At 39.8% G+C, this 22,498-nt stretch overlaps 1 protein-coding gene across 1 annotated transcript in view; it reads left to right on the forward strand.

The window, feature by feature from the left end:
* kcnq5a (potassium voltage-gated channel, KQT-like subfamily, member 5a) overlaps positions 1-22,498 on the forward strand; it is a 115,014-nt gene that overhangs the window by 75,330 nt on the left and 17,186 nt on the right. The window contains exons 2-10 of the mRNA XM_085369054.1: positions 8,409-8,499; positions 12,124-12,250; positions 12,816-12,991; positions 14,175-14,300; positions 15,561-15,671; positions 15,829-15,924; positions 19,426-19,614; positions 19,749-19,843; positions 21,743-21,769. Coding sequence (XP_085225180.1) covers positions 8,409-8,499; positions 12,124-12,250; positions 12,816-12,991; positions 14,175-14,300; positions 15,561-15,671; positions 15,829-15,924; positions 19,426-19,614; positions 19,749-19,843; positions 21,743-21,769 — 1,038 coding nt within the window. The remainder of the gene's footprint in view (positions 1-8,408; positions 8,500-12,123; positions 12,251-12,815; positions 12,992-14,174; positions 14,301-15,560; positions 15,672-15,828; positions 15,925-19,425; positions 19,615-19,748; positions 19,844-21,742; positions 21,770-22,498) is intronic.

Genomic DNA, 22,498 nt, shown 5'->3' on the forward strand with positions numbered 1-22,498 from the left:
ATTATCCACAGAAAAGAGAAAAGTCAAGTGGTCCTCTCTCCAGTGTCAAGACTATATCTGCTTTGTTCGTATCAGTTTATAACTTTTTGCACTGATGATATCAGAAATTTAGTTTACTTTACACATGAATCTGAAAGTGGGAAAGTAATTTCCCACAAATAAATCAGTTGAAATCCTTCTAGTTACCTGTAAAGTTGGAGGTACATATTTGGAAGAAATAACAAATTTTGTAGCTTTAAATTTTGCTATACACACATTTTCAAGAAGGAACAACTTTTAAAAGTCATCAAATTGGAAACTGCTGTGCAGCTACTGTTTGTTTCCTGTTGTAGCCTACTTACCTTGTTTCTATTTTAAGATCTCATGTTTGTAATGAAACCGCCCTGGGAGTCCAGGCTGCAAATCTCCAGGGAACTGATTACTCACATACTCACCTCACTCTCCTGGCTTTTTTGGCATTATTGTCAGCTTGTCACCTTGTGGAGGAGTGTGTGTGTGTGTGTGTGTGTGTGTGTGTGTGTGTGTGTGTGTGTGTGTGTGTGTGTGTGTGTGTGTGTACAGTAGTGCAGTTCCTCAGATGTTCATCAGCAGTAAATAAGTCTGTGTCATATGCACCAAGGGGGGCAAACTATCAAACCTGCAGTCCTCTACTGAGAGTGTCAAGCACCAACTTAACCACATGTTGGTCTGACAATGTGATGCAGAAGTTGGCCAGCATGCAGTGGAGCAACCTAATAAACAAAGTTAGCTGACATTTAACAAACTGGGACATCCACCACAAATGTTCTGAAGAGGAACACTGTGAAATTGAATGGACTCTAAACATTTGGTGCTAATGTCAGTAAACAGCAACGTTTTTAGCAACAACAACTATATGAACCATATATGAGACGACACACAAATCGCCTGTTAGGTTAATATTGATATTAATTAATATTGCTTTTGTGCCTGAGTTGGATATTGAGCTATGAGGTGATGGAAAACTTGTACTTATGCAAATATGTATCATCACGTCTAATTCTTTAGTTTAAACTGAGCCAGTAACATTAAAGTCTTCATACTAAACACAGAGGCATACTGTTCAATCTTTACAAGAAATGCCATACGATGGAGCATTTTGCAAATGCTAAAAATATGTCTTTCCAAACACTTACATGAAGATGACTTCAAGCAAGGACAAGTTTCAGCATTGCTAGTCAACTGCCAACATCTATTAAATTCTCAAAGTCAGGATCACAAGTTTTTTAATTTAATTATATAATTTGAGACAAGTAGCTGCTTTAAAACCACTGGATCTGTTTTTCACAATGTGTTGTTAAACATTTGGAGATAAAGTATTTGAATTTCAGGAGCAGGCCCACACCTCCAAACACGCTCCTTCCAGTTCTCATCTATATATGTTCCCCCAATTCTACAAGCTGTTCGTTCTCGTTTACGTGCCCCACCCTCCCTGCCCTTTTTAATTCTTTAACTTCTTCACTTCTATTTAATACATGAGGATCGGCCCGGGAGCCACTGCCAGTCAGCTTCAAGGCCTTCCCCAAACATCAGCTCAATTCATGTCCAAGCCTTTATCTTTATCTTAACCTTTATCTACCAATTGCTGTCAAACATAAAATAAGGACGTGGGCCCAGCAAGTGAAACATCTGTTTTATAAGTTATTCGCAATAGTATCAGCATTTTCTCAATAGCCTTAACGAAAACTAAAAATATATTTAATAGAGAGCCTTGCTTGAGATACTTGTACTGAATACATACTTGTTGCTGCACACTCAGCTTTCTCAGAATGAGCTACACAGATCTCAGCACTTCTACTTTATTTGTGCAGCTATTTTTAAAAAGTGGCAAATTCACCAAGGAACTGTTATCAACTATATCTCTCATCAGTTCTTCCTTGTTCGTCATGTCTGCCTGCATCCACTGAATAATTTCATCATCAACCGATGTCCGACAAGAGATGCAACAGATGGAAAACACACACTGTTCCTGGATGCTTAAAGCAATGTTGATACTATGCTGATTTCAGATGAGTGATGTAAAATTATGCCACTTTTAAACACAGAAAGCCGAGAGTTCATTAGACTTTTTTCATTATTCATAATCACACGGTTGACTCAGAAACCCGCAGTCATGCCTTCTTCTCATCAGCATGTCTAAACAATAATCATCTGATGACTGAAATCACAGATCCAGTACCTGTCCACCAAATGGTAAAGAGCTGTCTGATGTGATGGGTGATCTTTGCATCTCCTCTCCTCAAAAATGAAAACTGCTGCCATTGTAAATATAGCGTGGAGCGTTCATCGAGAATGCCTCTGCTTGTGTTGTTATAAACATCAAAGAATAATAACGTGTGTTTCCAAAGTTATTCATATAGTCCCCGATTGTAAATTGCAGGAGCTATTCACTCTGATTTTGCCAAAGGCTGTAATCAAGGTCTCTCATTGCTCTATTTTCACACAGTACACTAAACCGTTCACTCATTTTATTTATTCACTAAAAGCCTGGTACTGAAATGTTATTAGAAAGAAAATATACTTGAAACATGAGGATGAAAAATAAAAACATCTTGAAAATATGCAATTGTCTAATACAAAATAGCCTTAGAAATTACATTTGGACACTGAAATTTAGCCAGGCTTCACTTTATTAAGTAACGAAATTTTGGAGAAAAATTCTTTAACCAATTTCAAATCACATCACAGTATAATTTGTACATGTCATTGCTTCTAAAATTACATGCTCTTACAAAGAGTACCAATGCAAACACGCAATTAATGTGCTAGTGATGCATTTTTATGTTTCTAAAACGTAGTGTGTGGAATAAGGCCTACATATACACCACTGCATGCAGACTCTAGGTATCTCTGAAAAACTTTTGTAAGTCAATTTTCAGAGTGGCGTGTTTAGTGAAGCTATCTGTGTTTCCAAAAGGTGTCAGATTGGCTGAAAGGTCAGCTAGATCGCAAGACAAAGAAGAGCACTACTGCTTACCTCTGAAGTTACAAGCCAACTTCTGCGATATTACCTTCTAAAATGTTGAAACCAGTGCACATGATTCAGAAACTCTTTTGTCTTCATATTCATAATTTCCTGCTGAAATTCAGGACTCACCAGCCTAAATAAATAAATAATTTAAAGAAACAAGCATTCATAGCATTCTAGCAATGAAAAAACATGTTGTGCTGCAACATTAGAGGGAGAATTCTTTAAATAGCCACACTTGAAGGATGTGTTACAAGCTAGGATATATTTTGCTCCATAAAGTAAACATAAATGAGACAGGAGAGGAGTGGTAGAAGTACATATACATAAATGCATCCATCCAATCATTTAAGGGAAGTTGATCTGGTCTCTTCCATAAACAAGAGATCTGGAACATCCCACACTGCTTTTACAGAAAGTGTTTTTGTAGTCTTCAGGAGTACTTCTCCAGGCGTCTTGACGGACAGTCCAAATCTCTTCTTTGAATCTTTGCTGCATCTTGTGCTGTCATCATGATCCCTCACTGCTCTTGGCAGTTCATGACTGATAGTGCTCCACTGTGTGTTCTTCCATCATTATGCTGTTACTGCACTGCCATTATGTTTGGGATCATTGATGATGCTGTTGCCAAGCAGATATTTTCTAAATAGTATTACATGGTGGATCAAAATGTGACGATCCTTTACTGCATTCATAAAAACATAATTTTGTTTACACTGTTGTAGCCAGCTCTACTGATCTCCTCCAGGCATATTTATTTGAACCAAAAGTTCACATTTGGGTTCATCATTCTATAAGACATGTAGTTACTCATTTTCAGTCAAGTTTTAATGTAATTGTGGCGTCTTGACAGCCACTGTTATGACCCCTGGTTGGACGGAGGGAGTAACGGGACAGCCACAATAATTTTGAGTCCTTGTGAAAGTGAAGAAAATTATTCAAGATTGTACAAAATGTGGAAAGAGACCATTAGGTTGTGTCTAACAGAAAAGAACCTACATGTGAAAATTACCTAGTCCTCTGTCTCCCACCACAAACCTTTTAAAAACAAAAGAATTGCTCAAGAGCAGCACCCCAGGTGTGCCAAATAGTCATCAGCAAGGAGAGAGTGAGAGTCTAACCACAGGTAGGTTTCCTTTATGGGAGAGTCCTCAGTCCTGATTGGTCCTGATACAATGACATAACCTGCCATCTAGTTTCTTAAATGGAATTGGACTGAGTTAGGAATGATCATGATCCTAACAGGAAAAACACATTTTGTTAGCTGTGTGCAAACAGGAATAGGACCCAAGATGCAGACTCCGGAGACAAACTTAAACCAAAACAGCTTTAATGCTGAACGCAAACATAACATAACTGGGAAAAACTGAAAATAAACTAACACCGGTGGACTGGCAAAACACACAGCAAAATAAACGGTAGATCACGACACAGACACAGAGAAACACAGGGCTTAAATACAATCAGGGAATGAGTAACAGGAGGGAAACACAGCTGGGACAAATCAGAACTGACGAGACCAAAGAAGCATAAACTGAACACACTGAGATAAGACAGAGACCTTCAAAGTAAAACAGGAAACGGGCTCCCCGGACCCCCAGCTGACGAGGCAAGAGGCTGAACGGGCCCCTCGGATCCTCCAGCAGGAAGAGACGGCTGAAGCGGTTCCTCGGACCCTCCAGCGGAGACAGGTGGCTGAACGGGCTCCCCGGGCCCTCCAGCTGACGTGGCGTGAGGCTGAACGGGCTCCCCGGGCCCTCCAGCTGACGTGGCGTGAGGCTGAACGGGCTCCCCGGGCCCTCCAGCTGACGTGGCGTGAGGCTGAACGGGCTCCCCGGGCCCTCCAGCTGACGTGGCGTGAGGCTGAACGGGCTCCCCGGGCCCTCCAGCTGACGTGGCGTGAGGCTGAACGGGCTCCCCGGGCCCTCCAGCTGACGTGGCGTGAGGCTGAACGGGCTCCCCGGGCCCTCCAGCTGACGTGGCGTGAGGCTGAACGGGCTCCCCGGGCCCTCCAGCTGACGTGGCGTGAGGCTGAACGGGCTCCTCGGGTCCTCCAGCTGACGAGGCGTGAGGCTGAACGGATGACCGAAGAGAGGAGCGACGGTGGCGTCGCTTCCTTTTAGACGAGGGAACAGGAACCGGTGGAGAAACGGAGACCTCCTCCTCATCCTCCGACCACACAGCTGCCAGAAAAAAGGCAGGCGAACGGACAGGCGAACAAGGTCCCGGCTGCCGTGAGGAAGGGGAGGAAGCCTGCAGTGGCGATGAGGCAGAGTGTGCGTTGCCCTGCGGCAGCGGTGGGGAAAATGTAGTGAGGGAGAGAGCAAGCTCACTAGCCCTGACTTGCTCTCTCCAGGCAGTTATGGTGTTCCCCAAATCAGTGTCCTTAGCAAACTGGCTAAGTCGGGGATTATGCCGAATGATGGCCTCCACCGCGCTCAGCCCCACTGCCATGGTCCTTAAATCCGGGGACTGGGCGATGCGGTCGAGCAGGCTCACCAGCCGCTCCATCTCGCCGTTGAACTCTGAGAAAAAGGAGTCTGCAGGGTCCATGTTCTGGTCGCGATCTTCTGTTAGGTGACGGCTGTGTGCAAACAGGAATAGGACCCAAGATGCAGACTCCGGAGACAAACTTAAACCAAAACAGCTTTAATGCTGAACGCAAACATAACATAACTGGGAAAAACTGAAAATAAACTAACACCGGTGGACTGGCAAAACACACAGCAAAATAAACGGTAGATCACGACACAGACACAGAGAAACACAGGGCTTAAATACAATCAGGGAATGAGTAACAGGAGGGAAACACAGCTGGGACAAATCAGAACTGACGAGACCAAAGAAGCATAACCTGAACACACTGAGATAAGACAGAGACCTTCAAAGTAAAACAGGAAACACATAACACAGACTCACATGCAGGCACTACAGAGGGAACAGAGACGTGGGACCAGGGCAGACACAAACACTGACTGGATGTGGGGATACAGCAGACAGGGAAGACAGCAACTATGGAACACAGACAGAAAACCAGAACACTAAAACTCTAACCAACCCCACCCAGAGAACCTAAACTAAGAATGATCCTAAAACCCATAAAGCAAAGCTAGAATATAATGAAATAACAAAATCAAAGAACCAAAAACACAAAACACTGGGTCAACGACCCAGGGACCCTAACACATTTTTTCAAAGATAAGCTGACTGATTGAAGCCAGTCAGCACATCATTTTTAGTGGTCAAATTAGTGGGTTGGCAAACAAAACCAAACACATTGCCTGGGAGTGTGTTGTCACTGCAGTGAACGAGGTGGAGCAGAGAGATAGAAATGATCCACCGCAAGCTTGGACACTTCCCAAACTGCTAACGCCTAACAAAAATCATTAGGAAAGTCATGTTAAAACCTGACCTGTTTCAGACCAGGTCTAAAGGATTACCTATGCCTGGTTTTTTACTTTTCTTAACAAGTTATCCTGACGATCTGTGGTTACACACACAGACACACCAACAACACACAAACTTCTCTATCACAACTGGATGCTGTTTTTAAATGTGCTCTTCATGCTGTCTGTCTGCATGACAGTAAAGAGCTATTAGACAAGGAGCCAGTATCAGATACAGATGTGTGCTGGAAGTTCGAACCATCAGTCCTCTGCTGCTGTGAAGCATGCAGCCAGGTACACACATGAGCATTCACCTCACTTTTCATATTCCTTGTGGATCCCATGGAAAATAAATCCTGACATCAATTATACAAGGAAGCCAGAAGAGAGAAAATAAAATGCGTCCAGGGAAACAGAAGGCTGAAGGAAGGAGAGATTACAGTTGGAGGATGGGAGGTGAGGAGGGAAACAGTGTGGGAGGGACCAGTAAACAATTTGGTATATTAAAGAGACAAGTAAGAGCGAGGGTCCCGAAAATGAGAAAGGGAATAAGACTGGAAAAGAAACCTTTAAAAAAATCTGTGGGAATGAGACCATAAACACATAAATATCAGAAAGACAGATGGCGTCTTGGAAAAAAACAAAAACAGTTCAGAGTTACTCTGAAGAACAGTAGGCTGGGACTGCTAGTCGGTGCATATGTTGCCTGGAAGCTGCCTTGTGAATTTTAATTTGTATTTGCTCATTAACCAAGTTGCCATATGACTTACTGTACAAGAGACTGAGTGGTTTCCTTGCAGGCACCAGTGATGTAGTTTGAGTCTATATTGTCATTTGAAACAACGCATTAGAAATTGGAGCTTTTACTCTGAGTACGTTAGAGTTATTCCAGATCCATACCCCACAGTTCCACTCTGATTATGACTCAAGCTTTACAGTAACGATCAGAAATCAAATTACAAGGATGTGCAGAAAGTTGGTGTGGCAGGGGAGGATGCTAGGGATAGAGTGAGATGGACGCAGATGATACGCCGTGGCGACCCCTAAAGGGAGCATCCAAAAGAAGAAGAAGAAGAAGAAAAAGAAGAAATTACAAAATACTTTTATTCACGACTGGATTCAGTTTTGGATTGACATACAGATTGTGGGATATCAGCTCTGACATACAGATTTTCCAGTGACCCCCTTTATATTGATATTTTAGCTTTTTATTTGTTTCTGTGTGGGTTTTTTCCTGTGAAATATAAATACTAAGCTCAGTGTCTATGTAATCTCTATGAACCAGCGAGCTCTAGATGCTCAGTTTCACACAATTTTTGTATTCTTGGCTCTGCATGATACAAGTGAGAGTAGATATATCTAAGATAGATCACTAACTAAGATAACTAAGATCAATAACTAAGATAAGATCACAACGGAATAGAATTAGAACAGAATAGAATTCAACTTTATTGTCATTGCACACGTCACAAGTACAAGGCAACGAAATGCAGTTTACATCCATCCAGAAAGGGCTTTGAAATGAACTGAAGGGCCATTGTAGACCAGATAAGGATCATTGAAGAAGGAAGAAACAGCTCATTTCAAACAGGAAATCACGCCAACCTGCTCTAGTAGAGTAATAAATATATTAAGCTGGAAATTAATATAATGGCTCCCCTTTAAAGGATAACCCTAGGATAACTAGTCAACAACAGAATGTATTTACAATCTTTTGAGGCCTTATTGTTACTGTGATAACCATTTATTTGCCTTCCCTCCATTCACTAAATTACAGTGCTGTAATAAAATAAAAGATGCTGAAGCTGTAAACATTGTTTCGTCAGAAACTAATAAGGCTCTTAACAGTTTAAATCCAGATTGTAGCCTGGTGGGGGGAAAATAATCACTTCCAGAGAATCCCTGAGCTAACGAGTCTAAACCTTTACAAAGATCTAAATCACCTTTATTACACATATATGTTTTGTATTAATATGTGTGTGCGTGTGCGTGTGCGTGTGTGTGTGCGTGTGCGTGTGTTTGTTTTGTCTTCAAAGGTTTATCCTGGTATTCGGATGTCTAGTTCTCTCTGTGTTTTCCACCATCCCTGCTCACCAGGAGTTCTCATCGCACTGCCTGCTCATCCTGGTAGGACACACAAGAAAACAACCACACACAAATGCACCTGCACTGACACATACATGCACAGACACACACACTCATACAAATAGTTGGACTCAATAGGTGGGTTTACATTATATGATTTTATGATAAAGTCATGCAGTAAAATAACTGTGTGTGTGTGTGTGTGTGTGTGTGTGTGTGTGTGTGTGTGTGTCTAAATCAGTTTGTTAAATCAGCCAGTTTTAACAGTGTGTACCTTGGACATGCTTGAGCAGAAAACAAATCTGTCAGCTAAGATAGTGATGAAAAAATAAAAGATATTGCAAAAATAACACAAAACAGTTTTACTTTTTGCACAGCAGAGATATTCATGAAGTGCTCATGGTGAAGCTCACTGTGGATGACTGACAGATCACACAGTGTACCATTATATAACTACTTTTTGTTAGTGGAGCTGTAGTGGCATACAGTATTTTTTCTTCCTATTATTTGGATTTGGTCCGATTTTTTAAAGGAACAGTTATTTCCAGTTATGAGACTTGCACGAGAAAAGTGAAAGGAAAGCAGATAGCTAAGGTTAGCATACATTTGAAAAGCAGACTTTCTAAATCCTTGTAAAGCTCACTGATTAACATGGGGTATCCTGTTGGCTTACTCTGTTATACTGAGTAATTACTTTATAACACTTTTATGTAAGCACAGTGACCTTCTGGAGTTTTGTCACTTTTTTAACCTTTATTGGTTCATCTCTTTAGATTTTAGCTAAAAGCTGACTATGACTTTATGTTTCATATGTCAAAGTTCTTAACAGCAAGATACTCTACAGGGTGGGCCATTTATATGGATACACCGTAATAACATGGGAATGGTTGGTGACATTAAAGTCCTGTTTGTGGCACATTAGTATATGTGAAAGGGGAAACTCCTCAAGATGGGTGGTGACCATGGTGGCCATTTAGAAGTCGGCCATCTTGGATACAACTTTTGTTTTTTCAATAGGAAGAGGGCCATGTGACACATCAAACTTATTGGTAATGTCACAAGAAAAACAATGGTGTGCTTGGTTTCAACGTAACTTTATTCTTTCATGAGTTATTTACAAGTTTCTGACCACTTATAAAATGTGTTCAATGTGCTGCCCATTGTGTTGGATTGTCAATGCAACCCTCTTCTCCCACTCTTCACACACTGAAAACAACACCACAGGAGAAATGCCAGCACAGGCATCCAGTATCCGTAGTTTCAGGTGCTGCACATCTCGTATCTTCACACCATAGACAATTGCCTTCAGATGAACCCAAAGATAAAAGTCTAAGGGGGTCAGATCGGGAGACCTTGGGGGCCGTTCAACTGGCCCACGACGACCAATCCACTTTCCAGGAAACTGTTCATCTATGCTCGGACCTGGCACCCATAATGTGGGTGGTGCACCATCTTGCTGGAAAAACTCAGGGAACGTGCCAGCTTCAGTGCATAAAGAGGGAAACACATCATCATGTAGCAATTTCAAATATCCAGTGGTCTTGAGGTTTCCATTGATGAAGAATGGGCCCACTATTGTTGTACCCCATATACCACACCAAACCATCACTTTTGTTGGTCCAACAGTCTTGGAGGGATCCATCCAATGTGGGTTAGTGTCAGACCAATAGCGGTGGTTTTGTTTGTTAACTTTACCATTCACATAAAGGTTTGCCTCATCACTGAACAAAATCTTCTGCGTGAACTGAGGGTCCTGTTCCTATTTTTGTTTTGCCCATTCTGCAAATTCTGTGCGCCAATCTGGGTCATCCTCGTTGAGATGCTGCAGTAGCTGGAGTTTGTAAGGGTGCCATTTGTGAGTAGCTAATATCCGCTAAAGGGATGTTCGACTAATGCCACTCTCCAGTGACATGCGGCGAGTGCTACGCTGTGGGCTCTTGCTGAAGGAAGCTAGGACAGCCACTGATGTTTCTTCATTAGTGACAGTTTTTCTTGCGTCCAGTTTCACGAAACTTAGCAAGCAGTTTGCTGACTGTAGCATGGGAGATGGGTGGTCTCGTAGGGTGTCTTGCGTTGAAATCTGCTGCAATGACCCGGTTACTACGTTCACCAGATATCAACACAATTTCGATCCATTCCTCACGTGTTAACCTCTTCGACATGTCAATGGCTGTGAACAAAGAGAAACTTGTAAATAACTCATGAAAGAATAAAGTTACATTGAAACCAAGAACACCATTGTTTTTCTTGTGACATTACCAATAAGTTTGATGAGTCACATGGCCCTCTTCTTATTGAATTGAAGTTGTATGCAAGATGGCCGACTTCTAAATGGCCACCATGGTCACCACCCATCTTGAGGAGTTTGCCCCCTCACATATACTAATGTGCCAAAAACAGGACTTTAATATCACCAACCAATCCCATGTTATTACGGTGTATCCATATAAATGGCCCACCCTGTATGTTGAAAAAAGTGTTTGGCCACACCTCTTAATCTTTGAATTCAATTGTTTACAGTCCCAAAGGTGATTAGAATCACACACCTAGCAATGCAGTCTGCCTTTACAAAAATTTGTGAAAGAATGGATCTTTTAAAAGAGCTCAGTATTGGAGCATGGTACTGTAATAAGATATTAATTATCAGATCAATAATAATCAGTTTGTGAAGGTTCCTCCCTCCTAGATATTCCACGATCAAATGAAATGGTATAATTGCAAAGTTAAAGCCTTGATGGAACCAGGGCAACTCGGCCATGAAGTTACAGAGCAGGGTCGCCAAGTCCCAATGCTCTGAAGACTCATTAACTGGAAATTTCAAAACCTCTGGCATTTACAGCAACACAAAAAATGCACTAGGAGCATCATATCATGGGTTTCCATGGCTGAGCATCTCCTGTAGCATTAATGTGGACATGGACCAGTACATTGGCCACATTCTCCAAAGTAAAGTTTATATTTTCAAAGAATTGTTATAATTGTGGCTAATTATCAGCATGAAAACAAGTATTTTGAAAACAAATATTTTGGCAGGCTTTAGTCCAGCTGTTAGTCGCTTATCTGGAAAAAACAAAAAACAAAAAACGAAGCACTGTAGACTTTAAACAGGCTTTCCCTGTTATGATGAGTCAAAGTATCTGCAGTAAAGTTGTCTTTCTTATTACAGACATCTTTACTACCAAAGCAAGAAAAGCACAAGTTTAGCCATTAACCGTGTTAATGGCCTTGTAACACTGAATTATCACTGTAAGTCTGAATAGTGAATCAGTCTGCATTATGGGGAAAAAAACAAACAAACAAGGGCCTGGCTCACCTTAATGGTAAACAGTCATTAACAATGTTGTTAACTGCACCTTTTCTTTTCCTGTCAGGAACATCAACTTGTTTCATGTAGTGACTTTAAATTACCCTCATTAAAATGCATAAATATACAGTGATTATAGTGTAAGTGATGATTTTTTTTTTTTTTACAGATTTACCTTTTTGACTTTTTGAAAAAAGCTATTGAAAGAATAACTTTTTAAGTCTATCTTTATGATGCTACGAGGTTCAAGCGTGAACTATTGTGTGTGCGTCCTGCGAGAGTTTGTGATGATTGTGGTGTTTGACTATTTTTATGATGCTACAAGGTTCAAGTGTGTGAATTATTGTGTATGCATCCTGCAGGAGTTTGTGATGATTGTAGTGTTTGGCCTGGAGTACATCATCCGAATATGGAGTGCTGGCTGTTGTTGCCGCTATCGAGGCTGGCAGGGACGTCTCCGCTTTGCCAGAAAACCGTTTTGTGTCATAGGTAGGTCTGTGTGAAGATGTTGCTATGTAACTGTACAATTTATGGATGCAGCCATTCACAACTCCAAACAGTTTAATTGTGTTTGTATAGCGTTCTTTTAATATCTTCCCTGTGATGTTACATATAGTTTCTTATATAAACAGGTTCATAAGTAGGAAGTTATACTTTTGTTGCAACAATGTTGATAAAACTTGTCTTCCCTTAGTTACTACAGGTACAGTTACCACTGTCACAGCTATGGGTAGAACATAAAAACACACATTTTTAAAAGACTGCAGTTCTCAGTTCTTACTTTGGTGTTCAAGCAAGGAAGACGTCAATATTCTCGGGAAATTCAGTGAGACAAAATACGTATGATATCTTAAAGCTGTAGATATAATGACAAACAAAGACTTATGTAAACATGTAAATAAAAGGAAAACAACAGCTTCTAGCGAATAAGTAGCTGTTTTAAAGGTGACGGATGGCAGGTTGGATGGATTTAGAAAGTAGGTGAGTCAACCACAGTTCCTGTTACTAATATTGTGAAACCCATGACCTTTAATTTCCCTCTTTTACTCCCCAGACATCATCGTACTTATCGCCTCAGTTGCTGTGGTTTCAGCTGGTAGCCAGGGTAACATCTTTGCCACATCTGCGCTGCGTAGCCTTCGCTTCCTTCAGATCCTGCGCATGGTGCGCATGGACCGTAGGGGAGGGACCTGGAAACTGCTTGGATCTGTAGTTTACGCACATAGTAAGGTAGGGCTTTTTTTAACAGTCATTTCAGGAGTCTATCTACAACTAAACATATAGAGAGGTGTTTGGATCTGTGTGTGTTTGTCTAGATCACTAGGTGGCCTGATTTTGTAGGTTTGCTAATGGTGTGTGTTGCTACATTTGCTAACAACCCACCTCTTTTATTGTGTATTACAAATCACTGTTGTATGTTAATTAAACGAATATAGTATACAAAATGTAATTAATCATCTAAATTATTTCAAATACAGAAATAAACCTATGACTGTTTCTGCGGCTGAAGTGGAGCTGGCTTTAAACTACTTTGTATCAGACTTACTGGAATGACTGTTTACACAAACCTTAACTTAAAAGCTTGAAAGCATTAAGTAACTTTAGCTGTCAAAGAAGTCTAAAATGTGACTGGACATTTTACTTGCTCGTTCTACTGCTGAGCTGCTCTTTGGACTGGCCCCAGTACCTACTCCAATATAGCTGCAGTCTCACCTGCTTAAAAGGGCAGCAGAGCAGTTCGTCAGGGCCACTTTTGATTTAATGTGAGCAGCCTGTCGCCATTTCCGTAAACCTTGTTAAAAAATAAATAAATAAATAAATAAATCATTTCAAAGCCAACATCCTTCTGTAAGACTTGAAACTTGCAGTGAGATTTTACATCAGCAAACTGAGCTAATTGGAAACTGTCACATTTATTTAAAATAGCATCAATGCAATGTTGTTGAGTTGTTATATGGCACCTGACAATCTGTTAGTGCTAGTTTTTAATCACCATTTTCACAGGTACTTTATAAAGTATGCTATTACTGTTCTGATTGATATATTATATGCAGATGTAATTTCTTTTATTTGCCAGTTGCATGTACTCCTGATATTGTGACCATCCGTCTTGTTTATGCATTTATGTTCATATTTATTTTGTACTGTATTCACTGTTGGTGCAGTGAACTTTAAATTGACCAAATTTTCATTGAAAAATATTGTTTTTTTTCTCCATACCACAAACCAAGTTGAAAAGTGGGGAAAAGATAATAATGTTACTTATTGACTTATGTGGAGTGGTGAAAATCTCAATAGGGAGCGATTATATTCAAAAGAAAAAATCAATCAATATCTTTCACCATGTTTGCAGCACAAGGTTAGAAATCATCTTTATGAAAATATAAAGATCTTTTATCTGTATTTATTGCAGGAGCTGGTGACTGCCTGGTATATAGGGTTTCTGGTGTTGATCTTCTCCTCCTTCTTGGTCTATCTGGTGGAGAAAGAATTCAACAAGGAGTTTGCCACCTACGCTGATGCTCTGTGGTGGGGCACGGTGAGCACATGGAGATGCACACTAACCTGGCACACGGCATGCTGTAAAACACAGCCGGTTAAAATTATTTTAGTCCTGTTTGTGACATCCTGAAGTCTCAGCTAAAATAACCATAACTTAATTGAATGACAGCTGAATCATTTGTATTAACTCTTAAAATGAACTCTTAACTCTTAAAATATTCCAAACCCATCATAATTTTTTCACATGCAAAAAATAAAGAAAACTTTTGTCGCTCTGATCTTGCAGCAGTGACATATTTCTTTTCATAGTTTGTCTGTGACCTTAATGACACCTGCAATACAAAAACAAGGAAGAATGGTCTTTAAATTCACACTTGGCTGGCTATACCGCATTGTTTCCTCCTTTGAAAATATGGACACAGACAACACACAAACAAGAAACGGCCCAATCAATAAAGTCAATTTTCTCCTGCGGCCAGGTGCGACTGGCCTATTCGGCTTGTGGGAATGACACATGCTGCGACCTTGGAGAAGATTCTGTCTGGTAGACACTAAAAACTGTAGTATTATACTTGCTAAAAGCTCAAGTTTAGATACATTTAATTTTAAGGTGAAAAAACAGAGATCCAGAAGCCAGTTTCACAGATTTAGAACCTGCATTTCACACAGCTTTCGAAATGCTGAGGATATTTTCCTTCACACTGATTAATCTTTTATTCCCTGGTTGGAAAAATATGAACATTTGGGAGATGCACAGCGTGCCATTCAGCAGATGTTGGTGTTCTTTAATTCTGTTTAATAAGTGCATTTGAGAAATTTGTTTGAAAGTAATTAACTCTTGTCTTTACCGGTTATTGAAGATTATAAAAATTATTAATATCACTTATATTTGGAAATTCATTTGAAATGAAGTTTAACAAATAATACTATAGCCATGTAGATAGGAATGTGGTACCTTGAAGGCAAGATGTTTTTGTTAAATGTAATAAAATAATGTGAACTGCTTCTGTGCACTTTTCAGTCTTTGTAAGAATATCAGTTAAATTTGAGGAAGTAAAACCAAAAAGCAGACAGTACATAAACGTGCACATCTCAGTCTCTACTTGTACTTGTACGCTTTTACAATACTGTGAATGTGATGCATGCTTTGATGTTCATATCTGTTGTGTATATGAAAGCGTTGAGTCTCTTTTATTTCAGCGTGCAAAAATATAATTTCCTTCATCCTGTGAGTTAAATTGTATAAATAAAATGATGTTGGCTATGATTATTTGAGTAGTGTCCTCTGAACTTTCAGATCACCCTTACAACTATTGGCTACGGTGACAAGACCCCACAGACGTGGACGGGGCGGTTATTATCAGCGTGTTTTGCTCTGCTGGGGATCTCCTTCTTTGCCCTGCCAGCTGTGAGTAAAACATCGTGGCGCAATGACTGATTACACTTTCTGTATTTCTTCAAAATAATCTGTACATATTACACAAATAAGAGCAGGTGCTTTTTTTCTCTATGGTGAATTTTCTTCAAGTTTAAACTCAGTGTGTGTCTTTGTTTTCTCCACATAGGGCATCCTAGGTTCAGGCTTTGCCCTGAAGGTGCAGGAGCAGCATCGACAAAAGCACTTTGAAAAAAGGAGGAACCCAGCTGCCAGCCTCATCCAGGTAGATACTCAGACATGCAGAGAACAAACACACCTCACCTCGACTGATGTTTTTTTTCAGTAGAAGCAGCTGAGTACCAGTGTGAATAGAAAAAAAAATTCCCTTTATGTGAAAATGTTCATGGATTTGTGCGTAGTTCACGTCCGTTTTGCCTGTTTTTAAATAAAAGCATGAGTGTGTCCACTCTTTACCCTTTGTTGAAGTGCAGGTGTGCATCACTTCTATTACTGTAGGGGTGTTTCATTAAGAGCGTACTTAATGTGAGTGTGTGTGTGTATGTGTGTATTATGCTCTTCTCGGCCTTGTCAAGGTGTAGTTGGTGATGACTAACAGTGTGTGAGGCACACTGCCGACTCTCAGGTCCAACTGCAACACACACTGCTGGGATTTATGAGCCGTTTCCATGGCGATCATTCCCTGGGCGGACGCTCCTTCAAACTATCACTTATTGTAATAGACAAGACCAGCTGCATTGCTTGCTAATGAACAATAAATATCTGCTGTGGAGTGTGTTCCCTGAAGTGCGCAGCTAAATGTGTGTGTGTCTCTTTTTTGCATGTATTTGTGAGACTGCATGTGTTTGTTTTTGTGTAGGCGTTTGTCTGTTCTGTCTACCTTCTCCTATCTTACGAACTACCTTGCACTACTTTCTGAAATTTTCCGGTCAGTAATAGAATCCAAACTCGAACGTCTGAGTCTCACGCTGCTGTTTCGAATGTTGTTCTAATCTGTATCAGTTATGATAATATGATAGTATCAAGTTCGCCAACTGTTAGACACAGCTAGACAAAAACTTCCTCACACTTTAAATCCAAAACTCTACTGCTGACCCAGTTTTAAAATTGCATATTTGGAAGTGGAAATCTGGAAATCTAAATTGTTACCCAAACTGTCTGTCATCATTTGCATCTGTTTCTTAATGAAGGGGTTTCTAGACTGTCATAGTAGCCTGACAAGATCTTTCCCTTTCCAAGGATATCTACAAATGCGGCCAAGAAGTCTTGCATTTTCTTCCCTCATTGTCCCATATCCGCTGTCAGTCGTTTGACGAAGCAACCGAGCGATCATTGTCATGCTTGTAAAGAACTATCTCATAGTAATGTAAATATGTCAATCAAACTAAACCAAAGGAAATCTAAAGCATACAAACAATGGAAACTAAACTTCACTGTTGGTCACATGCAGCAGTCTGGTCTTAATATCAACCTGATAGCTCAGGGAATGCCGTTGTAATTTCTTTATGTTCTAAATAGAGCATATGTCGGTGCATATCATGTGTTTTAGTGAATAATTAATGGTAACATTAAGATACAATTTCTTAGATACTTTGCCATCTGTTTGACAGCATCTTCCTGATGAAAATAAATGAGTAAATAATTTATACATAGAATTATGGATCCACTTTATTCTCACTGTATGCGCACACATGGTATGGGTGCTTTTCCCTTCCAAATAAGTAGTCGGATGATATGGGTAAAGTTTTCATAAATATTTATATGAATAATTCATTAAATCAAACCAATGTTTTGTCTGATCTCCTTGTTATGTATAAATATCTGTTGTTAGCATAGACGAAATCCAGTTGGAGCCCAACTGATCCTTAATAACCCACTAAGTGAACAATTAATCCAGTGTGTTGGTCTTGTTCCTCTTTTACTGGCTGTGTATCAAGTATCTGGTCACTGTCTGTTATCTGCCAAGTTCATAACATTTTCCTCAACAGGTAAAAGGAAACTTGGAAGCACCTGTGAAGTGTTAAATATGTGGACGGCGTCATTACTCTGTCGCTTCACTCCCCTCATCTCACGCAGCTCTCCCTGCTTTTAATCGCTATTTTCTGTGTGTGCATAACAGAATATTACTACTGTCCTCAAGCCTTCACAGCTGGTCAATTCGAAATTTCAACATCTGTCATGGTCGTTTTGCCAAATAACTTTTTGTGTAATTTTCAGAACAAGATTGAATCTATAAATGATAAAAAACTGTCCACATAATAATCAGCAGCCAAAACTGACTAGCGTTTGGCAGGTGGTCAGTGTTAATTTTCCATCCTGTCTGTGTGAAGTGTTTATATTTGGGTTTTCCAAGTCATGTCTGAAATCTTGTAACCATACCTGGCAAGTTTGAGGAGGCTGAGTCAGCTGCAAGTAAATTATGGTTGACGATGTAAAGGAAGCAACCTTTAAAAGATAGGTGGCACACAGCTTGTGGCCTCATCAGTTATTACTTTTGAATTAGGTTCACTGTTAATCTGGCATAGAAGACTGTATGACCGGCTCAGTTAAATAAGATGATGTATAAAGAGTACTTTGTGTCCATCACTGGCTCTGACAAACACCCTAAACACACTGATGTCTCATCCTGCCCCACTGTTACAACTTGCTGATAACTTTACCAGCAAACACGCGATTTCCATAGATAAATTTAAACAGTCTGTTGCACTTAATATTTCTCCTGCACTGAATTTAGAAGGTGTCCTAATCTTTTAGTTTAGCCTAAATGCTAAACTAAAAGCACATATATTTTGTAGACATAGATATATACATGAAAACTTGATGATTTTTAAGTTTTGTTTTTTGTTTTTTCTGCTGTTATTTCAATTATATTTGCATGTTTGAAATAAAATTATATCTATCTATCTAAATGCCAAGAAGCCTCCACACTCTTTGTATTAGGCGGCTGTGTCTCCTTGTCACTTCCATCTGCCAGCAATAAACTGATAAATGCCTAAGAGCAGATGTTTGTGTGAAAGTATTACGACGGGTTAAAGAAACCCAAATGTTTTTTAAAAGCTGCTGAAATTAAAAAAAATAAATACAGGAATGACTGAACCTTTATAAAGACCATATTAAAAGCAAAAATAGGAAAACTGAGAGTCAACATGCTTATGTAGGTAGAAGGCACATTTCTCACTGATAGGTCAAATACAATCTGGTATATTCCTCCAAGGTAGGCCTCCAAGATATTTTTAATTTTATTATATTTCTTAGGCCAGCTAGCATTAGATTTCCTACAGCTAATAGCCATATGGTGCTAAAATAATCCTTTGATATTGTGAAATCCAGCAAACCTGATGCTTTTTGTTAGCATTTCAGCCCATGTTTGCATTTTATACAGATATGTTTTAGACATATATAACAGATTGCACTCTGTCTCTGTAGTTTAGCATTGCTTTGACAAAAGTTTAAAAACTCCTTGCCTAAGTAGAAGTTAATATGGAATAGCATTAGAACACTGGTTTCACACTTTTGTTCATATCTTTGAGAAACTATGTCAAATTAACTACAGTGACTGTAAATGACACAATTTACTCTTCATGTCTGTACGGACAACCTCCACAATATCTGCCAGGTGGTTACAGGCTTTTAAACTGGAAGTTACGTTTTCACATAAACCTCAGTCTATTTTTCCTCACCAAGTTTGTGTCATTTCTGTGTGTTCGTGCGTGTGCACATGTGAATGTGTTTGTGTCTTGTCCATCTCTGCTCCTCCCCCACCCAGGCAGCTTGGCGTATGTACTCCACCGACGGTGCTCGTCCCTACCTCAGAGCCACCTGGCACCACTACCAAAGCGCTCTCCCCCCCCTCAGGCATGTATCCCCTCCACCAGCACCACCACCATCACTGCCCCACCTCCCTTCAACATCCCCCAACCGCACCGCATCAACACTCCCCCCGAAAACTAATCAGGTTTTTCTTTTTCCCTCCTCACTTTTCTTCTCTCACTTCCTACCCAACCTATATGATCCTCCCTCACCCCTTTTTTGCTCCGTTTATTGTTCGATTTATCATTACTTTATTTATCCTGTTGACTCTGCACGTAGTGTGTCTGGCGTAGTTATGCTGCTGATGAGAACTCGGTTTCCATTGCTACCTGGAAGCCTCATTTGAAGGCGTTGCATACCTGCAGCCCCGCCAAGTAGGTAACAACTTACAGACTTACAATCATGGCCTCTGCTGCTCAGCCCTCCTTCTCATCTTTTCCTCCTCACCTGGTGTGTGTTCACCTCCTCTGGTGTAACCTTGGCTGCTGTTTCATTGCATAACTCATTGTTATGAATCATTGTAACGTTCTTTTTTTCATAAGCATACCAAACTCTGGAATGTTTTGCTGATGGCATAACTTTCACTATCCTCAGATTCACACATAAGATTTGTCAAATCTTATGTGTGCAACATATATGGTTGCTGATGTGTTTTGTTAACAGTTTGTCTGATGATTGAGTACATTTTGTAAATATTTAGTGCTGAAAATGCCTGCCAGACAGGTTAAAAGAAAATGCAGGCAAAGGTCATTTCAACATTAAAAAGAAAGAAAGTACTTTTTAAATTTTTTGGACTGTAGCACAAATTTAACAGATGCCAAAGATTATGAGATGCCATTAATTCAAATTCTAGCTGACTTGATGTTTAATTAAACTATGAATTCAGCCTGGGTAAAATTAGCACATTACTTTCAGCAAGTCAGACAGAAATATTGAGCTGGCATGAATATGAGTGAGTTTTGCGATGTACTAATATTTGTTTTGTCCTGCATTTTTGAAGCTGTGCCAGTATACAACCAGTCTTGTGGGGGGGGGGAAAGGTTCCACACGACTGTATGCAATCCTGTTAAAAAAAAGTACACCCCATGATTCAGAGAACCACCTTCAGAAACAGTAACTTAAGTTAATCATTTTCTATTCACATCTGCCTCTCACATGTTTTTCAGAATTTTTCAGTTTGTGAGGTTTGTGGACATTTGTTTAAAAATCCTTCAGGTGACAGTTGTTGGGATTTGGCGCTATGTGAATTGAATCATTCATTCACGTTGAAGTGTGGACTTTGACTGCACCTTGATTGTTTTCTATTTCATAGATTTACTTTGTGCTTGGCATCATTGCACTGGTGCGTGTCCCAGTTTAGGGTAAGCTTTATCTGTCAGACAGATATCCTCATGTTTCACTCAAGAATACTTTGGTATACTTTATGGTCAACTCAATGAGTGCAAGTTGCCATGGTCACTATCATGCTTGACAGTTGGTACGACATATTTGTGGTAATATGCTGTTTGATTATTGCAAACATGGCACTTCGCATTATGGCCAAACAGCTCCACTTTAGCCTAGTCTTTCCAAATTAAATTGTTTAAGTCTTTTGGTTTGTTAAGATGCAACTTTGCAAAGCTAAACCATGGTGTTGTAATGTTTTCACAGAGAAGAGGCTTTCCTCTGGCAACACTTTAAATAAGCCATAGATTTTTAGCTGTTTTTTGTAACTTAACATGCTTACTGAGGCCTGTAGAGTCTGACATGTAGCTCTTTTTTGTGCGTATTTTTGCTGATCATTGCAGGGTCTAACTCTGCGCTGAATTTGCTTTGAAATCTACTCTTGAGAAGATTGTGGCATTGTGTTAACATGTAGCTGAATGATCCAGATCAGGAAACTGCCAAAATACTTCTTTTATAGAGGTGGTCACACTTACTGATGATCAGTTAGTCACATGCACCTGGCTGCTACTTATCCTCTTAGTTACTGTAGAAGCAGTGAGGGTGTACTTTGTTTTTTCTCAGGACTTCATAGAGTCCTAAAAAACCATGACTGTACTTTTCTGATTTCCATGTCTATCCTTTACCTAACATTTAGCCTTGTGGTGCATGGCTGCTTGCATGTGATGAAAGTAATTAAACCATTGGACTCAAATTTATTTCCTTTTGCCTCCTTTTGGCTTGATGCTTCCCATATCCATTAATGGCAACATCTTTACAATCCTCATTTAATCTGCTGGGTTACTGATTTCTCTCCCTTTTTCTCCTCTTTTCCCCACTAACCCTTAAAGGAAAGAGCAGGGCGAGGCTACTTACAGGTTTGTATGACTCTCAGCTCATACTGACAAAGACACAAACACGTAAACAACTTAACATGTGATACAATTGTTCGATTATTTAGACGATTGTTTAATGACTTACACATTTTATAGACTGATTTCTGCTCTTATCTGGATTAGCTGGTTGTTTACTCCAGTCTTAGTTCGTTTGTCATTTGATTGTGTTGACAAATAAGAAATGGATGGTTTTTTTTGTTTAGTGACATTTATTGCAGATTGCAGCTGACATCAAAGGGCAGAGACAAAAGGCTCAGTTTCTTTATTGATTTATGGAATGACTGAACCCTTATTTGCCCTCACATTACTTAACAGAATCTAGCCATAGTTTTGATTTGACATATGCTAAATGTACAATATTGCCCAGATGAATTGGAGAGGAGAAAAACTGTTCAAAAAGAGAGGCTGTGCTGCAGTGTTATGATACAACATAAAAAGGGTAATGAGCAATAGTGGACAGTTAATGATTATCAAGGCTGATTTGTTCTGATAAAAGAAAACCAGATGTGCAGTGTCACCCTTTACTTATTTTCACTGTTAGGAAATTCTGCTAATATATTGCAGTTCATTGATTTGAACTAAAACAGTGACATAATTAAGAGGTCACAAATGAGACTAGCACTCAACCCAACAATATGAAATTTCCCCTTGTGGGACTAATAAAGGTATATCAATTCAATTCAAACAACAACAGACACTGAAATTCCTCAG

Source organism: Diplotaxodon limnothrissa, linkage group LG13 (assembly GCF_057381915.1).
Source record: "Diplotaxodon limnothrissa isolate DT_005_m linkage group LG13, D_limnothrissa_male_GT1.1, whole genome shotgun sequence".
NCBI classification, from domain to species: domain Eukaryota; kingdom Metazoa; phylum Chordata; class Actinopteri; order Cichliformes; family Cichlidae; genus Diplotaxodon; species Diplotaxodon limnothrissa.